General features: G+C 40.4%; 1 protein-coding gene across 4 annotated transcripts in view; it reads left to right on the top strand.

Annotated features, from left to right (window-relative positions):
• Positions 1 to 767: 767 nt before the first annotated feature.
• COL14A1 (collagen type XIV alpha 1 chain) overlaps positions 768 to 16,722 on the top strand; it is a 119,454-nt gene continuing 103,499 nt past the window's right edge. For 3 of the 4 annotated variants that reach the window (XM_030489601.1, XM_030489430.1, XM_030489695.1), the window contains exons 1-5: positions 1,024 to 1,151; positions 4,878 to 4,996; positions 10,599 to 10,715; positions 11,542 to 11,685; positions 14,881 to 14,967. In XM_030489601.1, coding sequence (XP_030345461.1) covers positions 4,909 to 4,996; positions 10,599 to 10,715; positions 11,542 to 11,685; positions 14,881 to 14,967 — 436 coding nt within the window. In that variant the 5' untranslated portion in view covers positions 1,024 to 1,151; positions 4,878 to 4,908. Of the gene's footprint in view, positions 854 to 1,023; positions 1,152 to 4,877; positions 4,997 to 10,598; positions 10,716 to 11,541; positions 11,686 to 14,880; positions 14,968 to 16,722 lie in introns of those variants that run through there. The other variant, XM_030489511.1, reaches the window with a different exon arrangement.

Below are 16,722 nucleotides of genomic sequence, written 5' to 3'. Positions count from 1 at the left end.
TACTCTCTTCTTGACTGGTACAAGTGTCGGTCCTTGCACACAGCTGGCAGGACAGTAGAATAATGACAGGGTTTCCCAGATTCCTAGATCTGGGAGATGCTTTTTAGATCTAGGAATGCCTTTTAACCTTTACCATAGAAAAAAAAATACAAACCCGGATTTAAAAGAGTTTCTTTAAAGCTCCAACACTTCTGCAGTTTCAGAAGTGTGCTGTGCTCTGTGAATTTGGACAGGACTGCAGGGCTGGGAGTCCTACTCAGCAGCAGAAGGTCCTGCACTAGAGAGTTAGCCACAGTCATCTCAGGCATGCTGCCTTCCTCTTCCCTAGAAGGGGCTCCTATACACATGAACAAAAGGATGCACGTCTCTGTTTCACCTCTGCTTGTTTCTTAACTGCAGTCCTTCAGTGATTTTAATTGTAACTTTATACAGATGACCAGGAACGTTACAACGAATATTTTCAATCACCTCTTCAATTCTTGGGACTTAAAATCTTTGTGAGTAGTAGCCTTAATCGTAAATTCAGTAGGGTATACCATAGGGTGACTCATATTTCTATATGAACATAGATTCTGCAGTTCTACATCCCCATCGCAGTGTCTATGCATACGGCAAAAATGTGTATATACATATACACATGCTACGATGCTTTTAATCAGGGTTTATACAAAGCCAGACAAGTGCTGGAACACTTTAATATAAATATTTCCCTCATGAATCATTAATCCACACATCACAATACCTGGCACTGGGGGATACTTGCATTCCAAGCTGTGCGGTGGAGTAGGCACCTTCTAAATCACCTAAAACAAAGTGAACGCAGAACTCCGGGGAGAGGAAAATGAGTTAAAAGGTAGCAAAACTCAAAGCAAGAAGACATAGAAAAGCACAGCACCTGCACGGTACCCCCCCTCCCGCGGAGGTCGGGCTCGGGGGCGGGGGGTTGGATCGCAGGCACTGCTCACGCTGCTTTTTCTTCCCCCCTTCTTTCCACCTTCTGCTCTATAATTGCCCGCCTCCTTTCGCTCCTCTTTCTCCTTATCGGATGCTGCGCAGCGAGGGGAAGAGCTGCCGGAGCGGAGGGAAGCAGCTCTCCCGCAGCCGGCTCCGCACCCACAGCCCCGCCTGAAAGCCCCGCGGAGCCCGCGCAGGTGGGTGTGAGCTCCGCTTCGCCTTCCCAGGGCTAGAGGGGGATCAGCGGCACCACCGAGATCGGGACCGGGACCGGGATCGGGATCGAGATCAGGAGCGCTGCCCACCCACCTGCCGGCAAACCCCGCGGCGGCCGGAGCGAAGCCCCGGAGGGAGAGCGGGGTGCGGGAGGAGGGATGGAGGAGGACAAAGTGTCAGGCATGGGGCGATCAGCAGAAGCCCGTTAGAAACTCCTGCCAAAGCCTTACCTTTAACGCTAATAATAATTAAAAGGTAACCAGTCGCACCTTAGACCGGAGGGTTTGGCTGCTGCCCCCGCCCGCCCCTCCCGCATCCTCCCTCCGCGGCGTGTCGCGGCAGGCCGCTGTTCCCCGGCCTCTCACGCTCGTCGGGTGCCGGTTAGCGAGAGTTATCCGGGCAGGCGAGACACCCGCCGCGACAGTCCCACGGGGCCCGACCCTCTCCTCGGCTCGGCGGAGGCGGTGACCTCCCCGCTGTCCCTTTCCTAACTGTCGGGGGGAACCACTCGCTTTCAAGCGGGGGGCCGAGGGCGCTGGAGGCGCCTCGAAGAGCAGTCGGGGGCCGAGGGTCAGGAGCGGCGCAGCGTTTGTGGTCTGCGTCCCCCCGGGCCAGGCTGGAGCAGCGCTGCGGGGCTGTGGAAGGGGAGAACGAAACGCGTCCGCTGGGTCGTGGCACCGCCGCGGGTCTGCGGGAGCCGGGACCGTGTCCCCGCCTCGTTCCCCTCCGCCGCCTTCTACCCCCTTCCCGTGACGGGGGGGCCGTGGCGGCGGGGCCGGGCAGGTGGCACTCTGCCTTTCGGGAGCCTCGGGGAGGGCGCCCGGGCTGCGCTGGACGATGCGGAGCACGGAGAGGTGTGCTGCGTGTCTCCCGGGCTGGGGGGCACCGGAGGCCTTAGGAGAAGGTGCCCTGTTGCTGTGCAGGCGTCCTGGAGCCCACCCGCGAGAGGAGCACACGGGGAACGGGGCTCCTCTCCTGGGCAGTGCTCTTGGTTTGGGAGGTTTGGGCTCTGCTGCCAGGGCTGTTCTGCCAGAGAACTGTTTTACCAAGGAGTTAATAAAAGGTGAAATACATCAAAAGCTGGAGGATATAGGGTATTTCTTTTCGTTCCAGATGATGTCGGCCTCAAGGTGGCTGCAGGCTGGTGGTTGCCTTGCCTAGCTCAGTGAACCCTGAAGCATGGGTCATTGCAGAGGCGAACTTGTGCCTAGTTTATCCCACACCAGTTGTGTGTATCCCAATAAATCTTACTTCTCTGTGCAATGGCTTTTCTCTAAAACCAGAAGTAGAATGATTACCTGTCTTACAGTATTTATAGCTCTTATTTGAGAGTAAGGCTTATTTCAAAGTGGGAGTTTTTATTTTAAAAAATAGGGCTTATTTTAGAGTGGGAGTTTAGCCACCACTGTGAGCGAACATTTTAATATCCTGGTTATTACATGGAAAGTGACCACATTGAAGAATGAGTTGTATGATGTTCTTTGAAGAGGCTACATTTGCTTGCTCTGGTTGTATTTCTGTGTGAGGGGAGAAGCATCGATACCCAATGTGAGAATCGGGTAGATTTCAGAGTGTTTAAGACTTAACTTTCTTCGTTCTTCCTGTTGCCTGTCACTAGCCATCTGTCTGCTGACTATGCTGGCTTGTCTGGATCCAGCCCTTGGGTGTCTGACTCTTTAGTTCATGTAGCAGTATTGGGTTTATGCCTTGCAAATCCAATACAAGTAGGAAGCCTGGGCATTTTGCTGGGGTTTCTAAATTCCACCTGGACTATGTGTCCTAAGAACTGAGCATAGCAATACCTAAGTTTCTGGTGTACATCTTTGTTACTGGATCTAGTTATTTGCTTCTGAGTTGATAGATTTATACAGTAAGAGATGGATTCAAAAAATATATTTGTGTAGTGTGAAATTCATTGGCCATTTGGCTAAAAATTAACTTTCCTCCTGTGGGGATGGTATTCACAATGATTAAGCCTCCTATGAATTTCTAGGTGGTACATCAAGCATTTATGACTGGGATTTGCAACAGCGGACCTACCAAGTCCTGGGAATAACTATCACAATTTGTAAATACTTAAAGGGAGGAGATGTAGGTCTTATCCTCTTATTTGTTTAATAATGGTTGAGGCACTTTAGTCTGCCTTTTTTATTAGATAGTGGTTAAAACACTAACTTTGTGCTTTCCTCAGAAGACCATGAGAACATGGAAGGCAAATTCAACGACAGTATGTTGGGACTATTAGAGAAAATGGCACAAGAGGTAAATGAGAGGGACCTGCAACACAGAAATACATAAACTAAAATTTACCGAAGTAAACTTTAAAATGCTGAGTTCTTGTTGACAGAAAGAAATCTACTATTATGTAAATTTAATTCTGTGAAATACTAACAGGAGAGGGCAGCAAAAATTCTTCTTCCTGGTCCAGAAAATCAACTAAAACTGGTGCAGTAGTACGGTTCAGAGACAGAAAAACATTTGTAAGTACAATGTTGTGAACACACTGATGTATCTTGAGAGGTGCTTCTATAGATGTTGAATAACTGTACTGGAAAGTGTAAAGGCCAAGTTCAGATAATGAAATTTGTACTGAAAAGGAAATTTATATGATTCTATGATTCTACTGTTCTTAACCTAGCTTCTGTGGGCAGATAAATTACCCCTTCTGGAACGTGTTCTTTGGCACCAGAATTGCTTCCTGTAATCAGCGAGTTCACCTAGGACTGCCCTGACTGTTCATATGGTGCTCCACTCTGAAGTGTTGGTGTTCCTAACTGATTAAGTTAGAGTAAATATTTTTACCATGGTATTGCCTGGAAATAGAATTCATGCTTACTCAGTTGCTACCCTGCATGCCTTCTGAGCTGTGTCTGGTTTAATTACTGAAAGTGCCAGGTAGTACAACAGAGAGCATGGAATAAGTTGAAAAGGTAGAAAAAGGAAAACCAGTGTGCTATAGAAAGCAGTGAGAAGAGAACTCATGTTTCCTCAGAACAAAGTTTTACCTTTTTTGACAACTGATATGCAAAATTCCTCAGTCAAACTGATCAATGATTATTTCACTGGGGTTATTGAGTACACATATTTTTTGTTATTATATTTTTGTTATTATATTATGTTTTATTATATAATTATTGTTATATTTTTCTATAATAGGCTTGCAGGGCAGTTCTCATCTGTGGTTTTTGGTTTTTTGTTTGGGTTTTTTTTTTTTTAATTACAGAATCCTGAAATACTTAATTTAACATCCCATTCTGGATGCTTTCTGAATGTAAAGTAGATGACAGTTTTAGTCCTACTTTGCTATTGAGAGCTATAGAGTTATTTTCCACAGGCATCTTGAGAGGGTGCTTGCAACACTGGATGGCATAGAGATACCCATTTTATCTTGTTATGCATAGCATACTCTACTTCCAGCACTCATGTATTCTTAGCAAAGAATACCAGTTTTCTTGTTACATGGACTGAATTTTCAGAACTATTGAGTAGCCCAAATGGGGTTCTTTATCCCTTTCAGGTAAAATGCGCTTTGGTTATAAAACTGCTGTCAGGATGAAATCTTGGCTGCATTGATGACTATGGCAAGTTCCTGATTTTTTTTATTTATTTCTCTTTTTCATGGAATCCAGATTTTGCCCACACTTTTCAGGAAAGTGGATGCCTCATCTTTGCAGGTTTAATAAGTCTTCCGTTCTATGTGTTTTCAGACCTGCTGATACTGTGTGTACTGAGAAGAAGATGCTTTGTCGGTATGAGACGCAGAGCTGTTTTCTGTGGGCTTTTTTAGCTGTTACAGCTTTCTTCATCAGTGATGCTCAGGGCCAAGGTAAGCCACAGATAAGAAGATGGAGATTTTCATTCTGACGTGCAGAAATAAACTTTCTTATTCCAAATGCAAGTGTTACTTCCCTCTTAGTAGGATGTGGATCCACACATACTACTGAAGTGAAGCAGGAGTTTTGGTGCTGATCTTGGGGTGTGGAGGGAGTAGAATTATGTATTCACATGTTCTCTTTGAATCTAGTCTCTCAAACAGCATAAATCTTTTTGCAAGTTTAGGTGTCTCTCTATATATATTTACTCTTATTTACATGAAACACTGATCAGAAATTGCCGTGACTATTTTCTACATAATCAAGTCTGAAGGACCAGCTATGATATGAAATGTGTATTCAATATATACATTTTTTTCTTTGTTGGAACAGTAGCTGTTGTAACACTTACATCATTCAGTATTGCACAGGGCTGTTAAATGTCACAGACTACTGCAACTTTTTTTTCTAAATCTCCTTTGTGGGTATTAAAAGATACTGCTGAGATTGTTAGGCTTAAATACTTGTTGGATCATACTGACAGCGGCTTGACTTCTGGAGAAAATATAACCTATTGCTTTGGGAAGAAGAGAGGAAGAATGCCAATTTATAAAGAAAGATGTTTCTCTCAACTTTATATTTATGTAATCCCTTTGATATGAGACTGCATAGGCATAACTGGGACCAGAATTTGATCCTGGGGCTCTTCTAAAGTGTCTTGTATAATGCATTATTCAGGAGCACATTCAGAATCTAGTTGCGACCTGAGGCTTTTCAAGTTCTGGCAAATGCAAGTAGCAGCGCTGTCCAGCCTGCGTGGCACTCACATGCTGGGGAAGCATACATTCCATCTTGGATATTTGGGAATCTGGGAGAGTTTCACAAGCCTCTCACAGAACTTAGGGACATATGTAAGCAGTAATATTTGATGTGGGCGATGTGAGATGAATGAAGAAGTACATGTTCCCGATGTTCAACACATCAATTCTGGTCAGAAATGAGGTTCAGAATGTTTGTGACTTAACGAGCCAATAAAGCAACGCATATGGTTAGTCCTTTCTCTGTTTTTTTCAGTCCTAATACATATGGTTAAGATTTGCAAAACAGTACTGGGATTGAGATCCATCTCCACAAAGTTTAGTAAAATTCCTTGGGCTTGGAAAACAATGATCTTCTCCTGACTCTCTATTTTTTTTTTACTTTTTTTTTTTACTTTTTTTTTTTAAAACTTTGATTTAATCAGCCATATGTAAGGGAGAAAACTCTCAAATATTAATACAGTGAAATGAAGGTCAAAGAGAGTTTTTTCCATAGTCGCACTAGCAGAAGCTAGAGTTGTTGTATTTCATGAATAAAGAACAATACTCCCCTTGTTCTTACACTCTTTCAGCAAGCATTAGCTGCTGAATGCTGTCAGTAGGGTGATACTAAGTGGACTATTTCTTTGGCCCCAAATGACTGTTATGTTATTGAACGAGGTGACAAGTTTCTGTCCCATATTCACAGAAGAAAACTATCTCTTGCTACACTTAAAGTTATAAGATGTTTCTCAAATCTGTTCTTTCCTCAAGGTTGCCACCCCTTGCAGTAAACTCTTCATACAGCAGGCTATTTACAATTTAATACAGCACTAACAGTATGGTTGTCTGTTTTAAGAAATTGTACACCCTGCCAAGGTGTAGGAAGAGCTGGTATTCGTTCCAGCTTGTTTCCTTCCTTTGGCAAAGATGCTCAGGTAAAGGTGTGTAATGTGGCTTCTTGGAAAGGAGAATGTGTTGGGAGACTGAAGTCAACATGCCTGAAGCTACAAGTTATTCCTTCGACTGAGGAGTTATCTGCATTGAGCTACATGGTTTTATCTCATTTATTACCTGAATGCCTTCATAGTGCCATTCAGTTTTTACTCAACAGCAATTATACTTTCATCACTGTTCTTTCTTCCTCATTCATAATGTGACTTAAACAACAACTTTTGGCTACCTATGTTCTTATATAACACACAAAAGTAGTGCTGTGCAAGAACACAACTTTAGAATTTTCCGTGTATTCATGAAGTAACTTGATTGAAGAATTTTTGTTCCATGTTTAAAGATGGAAACTTTTCTTTCTGTAGCAGTGATTTCCATATGTTACTAATGTAATTGCAGTGAATATTGATTGTTCAATTCTTATGACAGAAGTAAATTGGAAGCCACAGGGTTTAGTTAGTATCCAGTATTAGACTACTGGGTGTCTGAGAGAGCTGCACATATGCAATTTTTGGTATTTTTCCTTTCCATTAGGATACCGAACAGTTCAAAACACTCTTTCTGTAGTTGTCAACAAGACTTATGTATTTGGAGTGCTAATTTCTCTGGTGGCATAAACCAAAGCCTTGAACTTGTCTGAAGTTTTCTTTTGGGTGACTGCTCTAATGTTGCTGACGGCCATTCTCTTTTGCATTCCTGTAAAACCACTACCGATTTTTATCAGTTAACTGACTCAGCTTGGATTAATTTTTTTCCCTTTCTGCAAGAAGTGAGATTTTGTTCCACAGACAATAAAGGTCCAAAGAAATAAAGATATCCTCTTCAGGTTGGTGAATGTGTAGTAATTCCCATCAATATTTTGTTGTCTGTTCGAGTGTTAGATTTTTAACTTCCTCAGCTATATGTACTTTTCTGTGCCAGAATATTAGTCTTTGCACAACTAAGACACAGTTGAGTATCTGTCTGGTGAATAATTCTTTTCTTCCTTATGATTAATTGCTGTGTGGGAATGTCCATTCCCCTGCACCGCCACTTTTGATACAAAAAGTACCCAATGAAAATTGACTAGTTATGTAAAGACTATCCTGGCACAACTTTTCTAGTCTTTCACGTTGTACCTCTGTAGTAAACAGAAGAACTTTTGGTGATTGTGTCCTTCTTTGCTTGTAAGATCTGTGGTTGTTTTTTAGGAGCTCCCAAAATGTACCTGGTTTGGTGACGGCTAATAGCAATTAGGCCAGAACTATGCTTCTTTGTTAGAGGGTGCTTTATAAACTGTTAAGTTAAAAGGAGGGCAGAACGGAATGACAGGGGAAGGAAGAAGATGGCAGAGAAAACAAACTCTGAAATTCTAAGACGTGATTTTATTTGTTAATCCTTGATGTTACTTTGTTGCTCTCTGCTCTGCCTCTTAATCCCCATGCAAATTTACCACTTAATTCTGGTAAAACATGCAGCATTTTTACACTTGCATGCTGTCATTGTGCAAAAGTTTCTTTGCTATTCCCTAGACAAAATAAATAACAAAAGGAATTGCATATTTTGCAAACTTCTAGGAATGATTTGTCACACTTGGTTCATTCAGTCCCAATTCATTGTGATTTATGCATAGCTCAAAGACAGAATGAATCTTGAGAATGAATTAAAAGATGTAATCCATAACTACAGTCTGCTTAGCTTTCAGAACTTTTTGCCATAGTGTCTGTCATTTTATTACAATTATAGCATGCTGAATGTTCCTGCAGAAACCTGCCCAGCAAAACATTTTGCAATAAGAGGGCCAAATTTTCAAAGAACTTAATTTGTATCTGCAGGGATTCCTGCACACACTCTTGCTTGCAGCCTCTTTTTCTGTAAACTTCAGGGACGTGACAGGCAGTCTGAAGATGAGGTCTGACAAGATTGTGCCCAGAAACTTGGGAAATGCCCTGTTTGGGTGTAAGCCCAGTGCTGTGAATCAGAAAAGTTTGGAGTGTGTGGAACTGGTGTGCTACCTGTTCTTTCTGTCCCCTTGCCTGTCTTCTTGAGCTTGTTCTCTGAAGCCTTTGAGACTGTGGTGGAGGTGTTACTAAGCTGTTCCTGGTGCTTATGTACTCTTCTTTTTTTTTGTGTGGTAGTGTTAAGTCCATCAAGGCAGAGAACTGCAGAACCTGCCTTTGGTCTGCCAAAACTGCCCTTTATGGATTGAGAGGCTGGATGCAAGGGAATACATCTCTTGTATTAAACCTCCAGATTTTTACTTCTAAGACTCCAAATATTCTTAATGGTAAATTACATGAAAAAATCACCACCCCAAATCTCAAAAAACTATAGCCTGTCTCGTCCCTTCTTCTTTCTTCCCTCAAGCTGTTGGAAAAAGAAGCACGTAGGAAAAAGTAATCAGTTCAGGACAGGTCTTTGGCTGCTGCTAATGCCAGAGCTGTGTTGGCTGTAGCAGGTCAAATGGAGAGTTCAGAAACTGTTGGCTGGCACATTCTGCCTGTTGACTCAGATGCTCCATATGCTGTAATCCTTGAAACTCAGAAATATGATGAGAACTGTTGGCTTATTATATCTAGTGGACCAACAAACCATGGGCAAAAGCCTGGTCACTGAGGAGCTCTGTTGGGCTCTGGGGAAAAGAAATTGCCACTTCACCCCTTCAGATAATTTCTCTTATTTCTTAGACTTACAGAAGCCTTAATGATGGTAGTGGTAGAGGCACCACTCCATTGGAAAATGGAGGAAGTTCAGAGAGCTGTGGAGGTGGTGGGTAAGGTTGATGAGGGACTTTGTTAATCTTTTCTAGCCCTTTCTGTTGTTCAGCCTCTGGGCAGCTTCCCTGGCTGCCTTTCCCTCTAGATGAATTACTTCTCTGTGAGCCAAACCCTATTCAAATGTGTTCCCCTTACTGACAGCCTTGGATACCCCAGGCTGCCTAACTACCAGCTCTGTTCCAGTTGTTTGCTGTGGAGTGATATGGCTCCCTGAAGCACAGCTGAAATGCTATGTAGGGTGTTTCCCAGCACCAGCGGAGATTGCCCGAGCAGAGGGATGAAGCTGTGAAAAAATAGTTTATGGACATAGAGACAAAGTTACTGATATTGCAGTAACAGCATAGGGTGGATTTTCTACTTGTTCCTCTGTGTATTGCTTTCACTGAAATATCACCTCTTTCTCAAACATTTCATGCTTTTATTCATTTCACCTGCTGCTTTTAATTGAAACCTAGGCACAATATAAATAGAATCTGCTTATCATCCAGATTGCCCCTGTCTAAATCTTGACTTGCCTGTGCATGCATGCTAGTCTTGATGAGACCGAAGCAATTCCTGCAGCTGGGCAAGTCTGTGCTACTTAGGCCAGGTTTGCAAATTGGGCAGCTGATGTTCACTCTGCCTTGTGCATGCCTGTATTTCCTCTTGGTTATTGTGTCTTCACAACGCTTTGAAAATTTGGCCCTGAGTCACCTTAGGTGCGGGGAAGCACCCACAGTAATGCAAGATAAAGGAGGCTGGGCAATGCAGTGTAAGCAAGGAGAGCAATTTTAATTCCCGTATATTAACAAAGAGCATTTTCATTACCAGCTTTGCCTGTTAAATTAGACTCCTAACATCTAACACTGTTTGTCTTTCTGTCCTCTGCTGTTAGGTTGTTATTTTGTTCTTATAAAGAGATAAATAAAACATATGTCTGAGGGAAGTAGTGCACCTGGGGATGTCATTTTACAAACTAATAAACTGATGTACTTGACATTTTGAGTAACTTGCATCCTTTATCCTTAAAATTTTGTGTTGTCTTCCTATAAGTGTTTATTTTTATGTTTGTTTAAAAATGGCAGTTGCTTTTTATTTGAATTTAAAATGTTGTTTTCTTTCCCCACTTGCAGTGTCCCCACCAACAAGGCTAAGATATAATGTAGTCAGTCCTGACAGTGTACAGATCTCTTGGAAAGCCCCCAAAGGGCAATTCACTGGATATAAACTTCTCGTAACTCCAAGTTCAGGTAAAACAAAAGTCTGCTTGTTCTCTTTTAAGGTATAGAAGTTTTCCTAAGGCTGGGGAAAAAAAAAATTAGAAAAAAAAGCCCCCCCAAAACCCCCAAAACCTTTTAAAACATTTTTTGAATGAAAACTTAAAATGTAAAGACAGCCACTTTGTTGCCTATATCAGGCTACTTGTGTAGTGATACTACTTCTATACATATTTAAATTTAAATATAGATATGCTTTTAACCTACAGCTAAAAAAATCTTTGTATACAATCTATATGTATGCATATATGCACATAGAAATGTTTAATGTTTGTATTTATACCTGAGAATTTCCTTGTCCAAAGGAAGCAGGCAGAGGTTATTCAGAGATGACATGGTTTTGATGGGTTCAGAACTGTCAGCCAGTCACAGAGCAGTGTAAAAGCCTGTGGGTATGATGTTAGCAACTTTGTCAGCTTTTTGTCAAATGTTTCTTTTCTGAATTAATGGTTTTGCTGGACACTGTGGCTATTACGTATCATTACTATTATATTACATATATTACATAATATTATGTTACATGCCAATTACTGTTATACGAGGCCCAGGTACAAAGGCTGATTGGTTGATCTTAGAGTATTTCTATCTAAGAAAATTGTTCCATGTCTTTGGTCAGGCTGCCTGAATTCTTGTTTTTCTGAGATGCCCTCTGGCTGGGCTGTATGGATATTTCCAAAAGTGGGAACACTTGGGGCACTGTAGAGCTTGAGGTAGTCTTAAGTCATTACATTTACCATGCTATAAGAAAAACAAACAAAATTATGTATTTGTGGGGTTTTTTTTGTCTTTTCTCTCATAGGTGGAAAAACCAATCAATTAATTCTTCAAAACACTGCAACCAAAGCCATTATTCAAGGTCTTATTCCAGATCAAACCTATGCTCTTCAGATCATTGCATTCAGTGAAGACAAGGAGAGTAAGCCAGCACAAGGCCAGTTCAGAAGTATGTGTCTTTATGCATGACATTCAGAATTTATCAGATATTTAATGTAACTTATGAAATTTTCATGAAATCAGACATGAAGTGGGACAATGGAAAAACAGTTCCTTCTGCGGTGGAAGGCTACTTACAGATTTTAACTGGTACATATAGAGCTGGAGGCCTGAATTGATCCAGTCACTCTTGAATGGGAGATTCTTGCTTTGGGCTATCTTTCTTTCCATTGCTTTGGAATCACTTTACTTCCCCATTCTGTTATGAAATTAGCTAGTGTCTTGTGGAAAGGAATCTTCAGTGAGCAGAAACAAGAAGGAAAGTACTGTGTTCTGATAGTTGAAAAATTTCCTTCTCTTTGTCCAGCTTTTAATAAAAACATTCTTAGAGCAGTGCCAACTGGCAACTAGTTGCTAGTTCAATGATACTAGGAAAGGCTGAATTCTTACTGATCTTCAGCTGTCAAATATGTTTACAAATTATGGTTAAGACTTTTTTTTATCTGATCTACACATAATATCAATGTCTAAATCATAGTGATATAATTGTCTTGATCTGCATTTTAAACAGTTAAATGAGATTAAAGGAGATTTGGCCGATAAGGCAAAACTGTGACAGTCTGGGAGAACAGTTGAAAGCCTACTGAATTCCCTTGGGATAATACTTCTCACTGTCATTGCTAAACTGTCCTTCTCTTAGAACTATCACAAGATAAAATATGCTGACTGCTTCATGTGGTGTGTGTCAAAGTCTTTCTAGCTTTTCACCACTACAACTGTGTGTTTACTACTTTAAGTTCCGTCCAGTTAGAAAACCCACAAACCCACAGATTATTGTAGCATTAAAGAGCAGCCGACATAAAACTACACCAACTGCTATAATATGACGTGTGGCTGTTTTTTAAACTACCGCTATTCTTCAGGAGAAGTAGAGCTTGCAACTTGATTTAAGAATAAGGAGTTATGTTCTGTTTAGTATACTCTTCTTCGGTGCAGTTGAAAACAAGTAGTACTTAATGAGGATGCAGTTTCATTTGACAATATGATGCCTTGCATGAATAAAACCAGGTACAGCATGTATACAAATCCTTCTTTTTTGTTATCTTGCATTCTAGTTTTTTCCCTTTCTCTGATAAGTGGCCACTAATTCTAGAGATGAAAAACGGTCAAACATATGCAAACTTTGAGCATATCCTCTGGTTTAGTGCACTGAAAGTATGTTTCAGATGCTGCTGAGTTGAACCTGATGTACTAAGAATTCTCAAGCCTACAATAAAATTTTATTAATGAAAAAGTATTCTTTATATAGCTGGGTATACTTTCTATTTCTAGCTCTAGTATATTCTTATTCTAGTAGTACTCAATTAACAAAGATCATTGGGGATTTTCTTCTTTTCCTTATAAAAAACAGCTGTAAAAAATGCATTAGATAAGTTTTTTTGTCTTTGTAAATAAATGAGTAAAGCTGGTGTCTTCTTGTCTGTTCTTTGTATGTAGTTAGAATTTTGACAGTTAGAAATGGCTTTCCCAAATCCAGAAATCTCTGTCAGGATGTGACCTTGTCTCCTATGAGCATTTTCAGACTTTGGTATTGGTTCTCTGGAGAGAACAACACTAGCATTAGAGGAGGTCATCAAGCGGCTCCTTAGCTTGCTTTTAGCCTTTTCCTAAAGGAATAATGCTCTTAGAAGGCTAAGGAATGGCATCCTTTTTGACTAGTATTATTCTGGTAATTTGACCTCTTTTTTTTTTTATTTGGAGTCTTGTTTAAATAAGAATTAAACCTAAACTTCTGAATAAGACCTAGCGTCATCATGGCATTATCTGTAATCCAGCCAATAACCAAGATATACCTTTGTAAAAGCAGACTCCTCAGCAAGCTCGTGGACCTGAATTTGCTTCTGAACCACTTTCACAACCTAAATGTAGAGGTGATGTACAAGTACACATGCTGTGTTAGTAAGGAGAGAAGTCAAAACTTCGGTTACTTTTTCACCAGTTTCCTTACCTCTATATCTGGAGTGTAAGGGCTGTAGGTTCTGAAGCCTTAAGACAGTCACACTCATATCTGACAATGACTTGTTGTCTTCCTTAGACCTTAGGATGGTCTTGCGATTATATTTTGGATTGGAATTTAGAGCACTCTTGGCTGTTTCAGATATTCCATATACTACTAGGCAAATTAGCGAAATCCATTTGACTTTTGTTCCACTTCTGTAAAACAGAATACTTGTATTGTCTATTTGATATTATATGTTTCAAGAGACAGATAACAGATAACCTTCTTTCATCCTCTCACAGTGTTTTTTGAATGATGTAACACAGAGAAACTGATCACGGCTAGACTCAGTTCCTGCTTGAATGTCAGTCATAATACAGCTTTACATGAACTAAAGATTTTAATTGGAGCAGAATTTTATTTTCTAAGAAAGATATTCTCTGTTTCATTCTTTTAAGCTGTTCCTGGCCATTGTAGATGTCTGGGGCGTTGACACCAAGTTGACACTAAGGAAATTCTGAAAGGATTATTTTTTTTCCTTATATGTGACTTTAGCAGTGATTTTGCCAGAATCTTTCAGACTGACTAGCGTGATACTGGCTACTAATGTAATATTAAGAATTGCTAATCAAGCTGGGTTCTGCTTGGCTGTTATGAGAGATTTGGGACATAATAAGGGAGGTATCCCACCCACTTGTGGGACAGGAAACTGTTGGAGTCTGAGCTTTGGAGCAACTTTGCTCACATGGGAGTATTTGGTGCCCTGATCATAGATTTGGGCATGGGATCTAAGCTGATTCTTTAAAGAGTATAATGTAACAGCTGGCTTATGCGCTTTTGTGTTGAGTGACTTGGAGTGGAACTCTGCAATGCTGGACTTTCCCCAGCTAGCTTTGCCAATTTTCTGGACTGTATTTCCAGTGCTGGATCTTGTCAGCGTGGGCTTAGGTGCTGACATCACTGTATTTGGACTCTCCTGTGTGAGGAGAGTCACTTTTGAGAACTTTAATGGTGATAGGATGGGGAAAGATTCATAAAAAGAATAAACCCAAAGGGAGGGAGGGAAAACCCAGTAACAGTCACTTGCTACCTAAGCATATCACAAGTTGTTGCATGCAACTTCTTTATCTGGAAGAAGAAAATTACATGCTTCTGACTGCACTGTTTCTAGTTTGATTGATTATTTTTCCCCACTTTATTTTTCAGTTAAAGATATAGAAAGAAGAAAAGAAACGAGTAAATCCAAGGTGAAGGATCCAGAAAAAACAAATGCGAGTAAACCAGCTCCAGAAGGTCAGATCATAACACACATGACTTATGCGATTAATCTGAAAATAATCAGCTTTTTTAGTTAACTTGGCCATTGTATAGATTTTTCTTCAGTCAGTACTTTAAATCTGGTTTCCAGGGTTAAGTTAAACAGAAGGGAAAAATCAGTATTTCCAGGGATATTGGAGTGTTGCTACAACAGAGGTATTGCTTTTATTTCTGTGTTGTGGTTTACCACTTTATACAGTAAGCACTAAGCATCACCATGAATAGCATAAAAGCATGTTGCCTGTACTTTCTTACTTAGTGCACTTTGAGTAATGAAAGAATTGCATGTGCGTATATATACATACTAATAATTTCATATTATCTTGGCTTCAAGATAGACTTGCAGTATTAATTCCTATCTAAGGTTGTATTGGTAATATTGTACAATTAAACACATAATAACTCTGTCCCAATGTAGGTCATACACATGAAAACATTTGAAATATTTTTTTTGGGGGGAGAAAGGAGTTCATTTTATCTTGTTGCAAGAAGCCAATCTTCTGGTGAAATGCCTGTCATGAGAAGCTTGTCTGGTATGGACAGTAAAATCTATTTCAAGCTTAATATATAACTCTATTTCCTGTTATTCCAACATTCAAATAGCATATTCTTTATGAAGTAACCCCAACAGTAATTATTCCCTTCAGTGGTTATTTATGTTCAGAACAAGCACAGACGAGAATAGCTTAATGACCTTAAATAATCTCTCTGTGAATAAATTGGAGAGTTTCAAGGATGCCGTTTATCCCGCTCCTTTTAGCTTTTTCTCCTGCTAATGCAAGCATCAAAGACCCTCACCCAAAGCTCCTTGAAGTCCATGCAAATTTTTCTCACTTCAGTGGGTTTTTTTTCTTACCAGGCATACTTGTGTCATGTGTTTACTAATGCTATACAAGTTCGTTTCCATACAGCATTTCTCAAGCCAAAGCACTCTTGAATTTGTCACACTGGTTGCGCTGGGGAAAATGTTAGTAGTTGTAACACTTAAAAAGCAAGTTATACCTGCTAGTGCATGATAGGGTAGTGGATAGGTGATCTTTCATTCATGTCTAGAAGACTGAGTTGGAAGAAATGAGAGAACTAAAGAAGGAAAATGTGATTTGTTTTCTTAATGAAAGACAAAATATGAAGTGATAAAAGTTGAAGGAGGGAAAATTGAGCCTGTAATAGGAAAATGTTGATTAAATGCAGACAGAGAAAAGTGTCTGCCAGACTGTGGGAGAGGATTTATGCCTTTTTATGGAGTAGGGGCAAAAATACAGTTGGCAAGAGGAGATTGGATCTGTAGCCTCTCCCTTTTTAGGATTCATGTTTACTTGTGAAGTCTTGAGCTCAGTCACTTTCCTCCTTTCTGCACAATTTTTAGCCATCTAAACTTCTTCAGTTGTATTGGGTCAGTTTGTATCGGAGCAAAATGCACTTCTCTCCAGGACTTGTGAAAAGCTGTTGCTTTACACTTACTGTAGCAGGTTTTACTAGAAAACTGGGGTACACATTTGAACAAAAGGCAAAACTTACAAACTTCTTGATCATCAAAACTGACCAACAAGAAAATCCGTTATGCTAATTTTTATGAATTCCTGATTTTGTTCAGCCCTATTCCCAACCAAGCTATATTTTAATGTAAAGTAATAGACTTTTTTGCTGCTGTCTAGCTATTGCATATTTCTTCCCTTTGCACAGTATAATGATTATTCAAAGTGATGGAGATTCCAACTGAATTACTTCAGT

Source organism: Strigops habroptila, chromosome 1 (genome assembly GCF_004027225.2).
Source record: "Strigops habroptila isolate Jane chromosome 1, bStrHab1.2.pri, whole genome shotgun sequence".
Taxonomy (NCBI): domain Eukaryota; kingdom Metazoa; phylum Chordata; class Aves; order Psittaciformes; family Psittacidae; genus Strigops; species Strigops habroptila.
The sequence above is the reverse complement of the archived record's forward strand: the minus strand, read 5'-3'. Positions and strand labels throughout refer to the sequence as shown.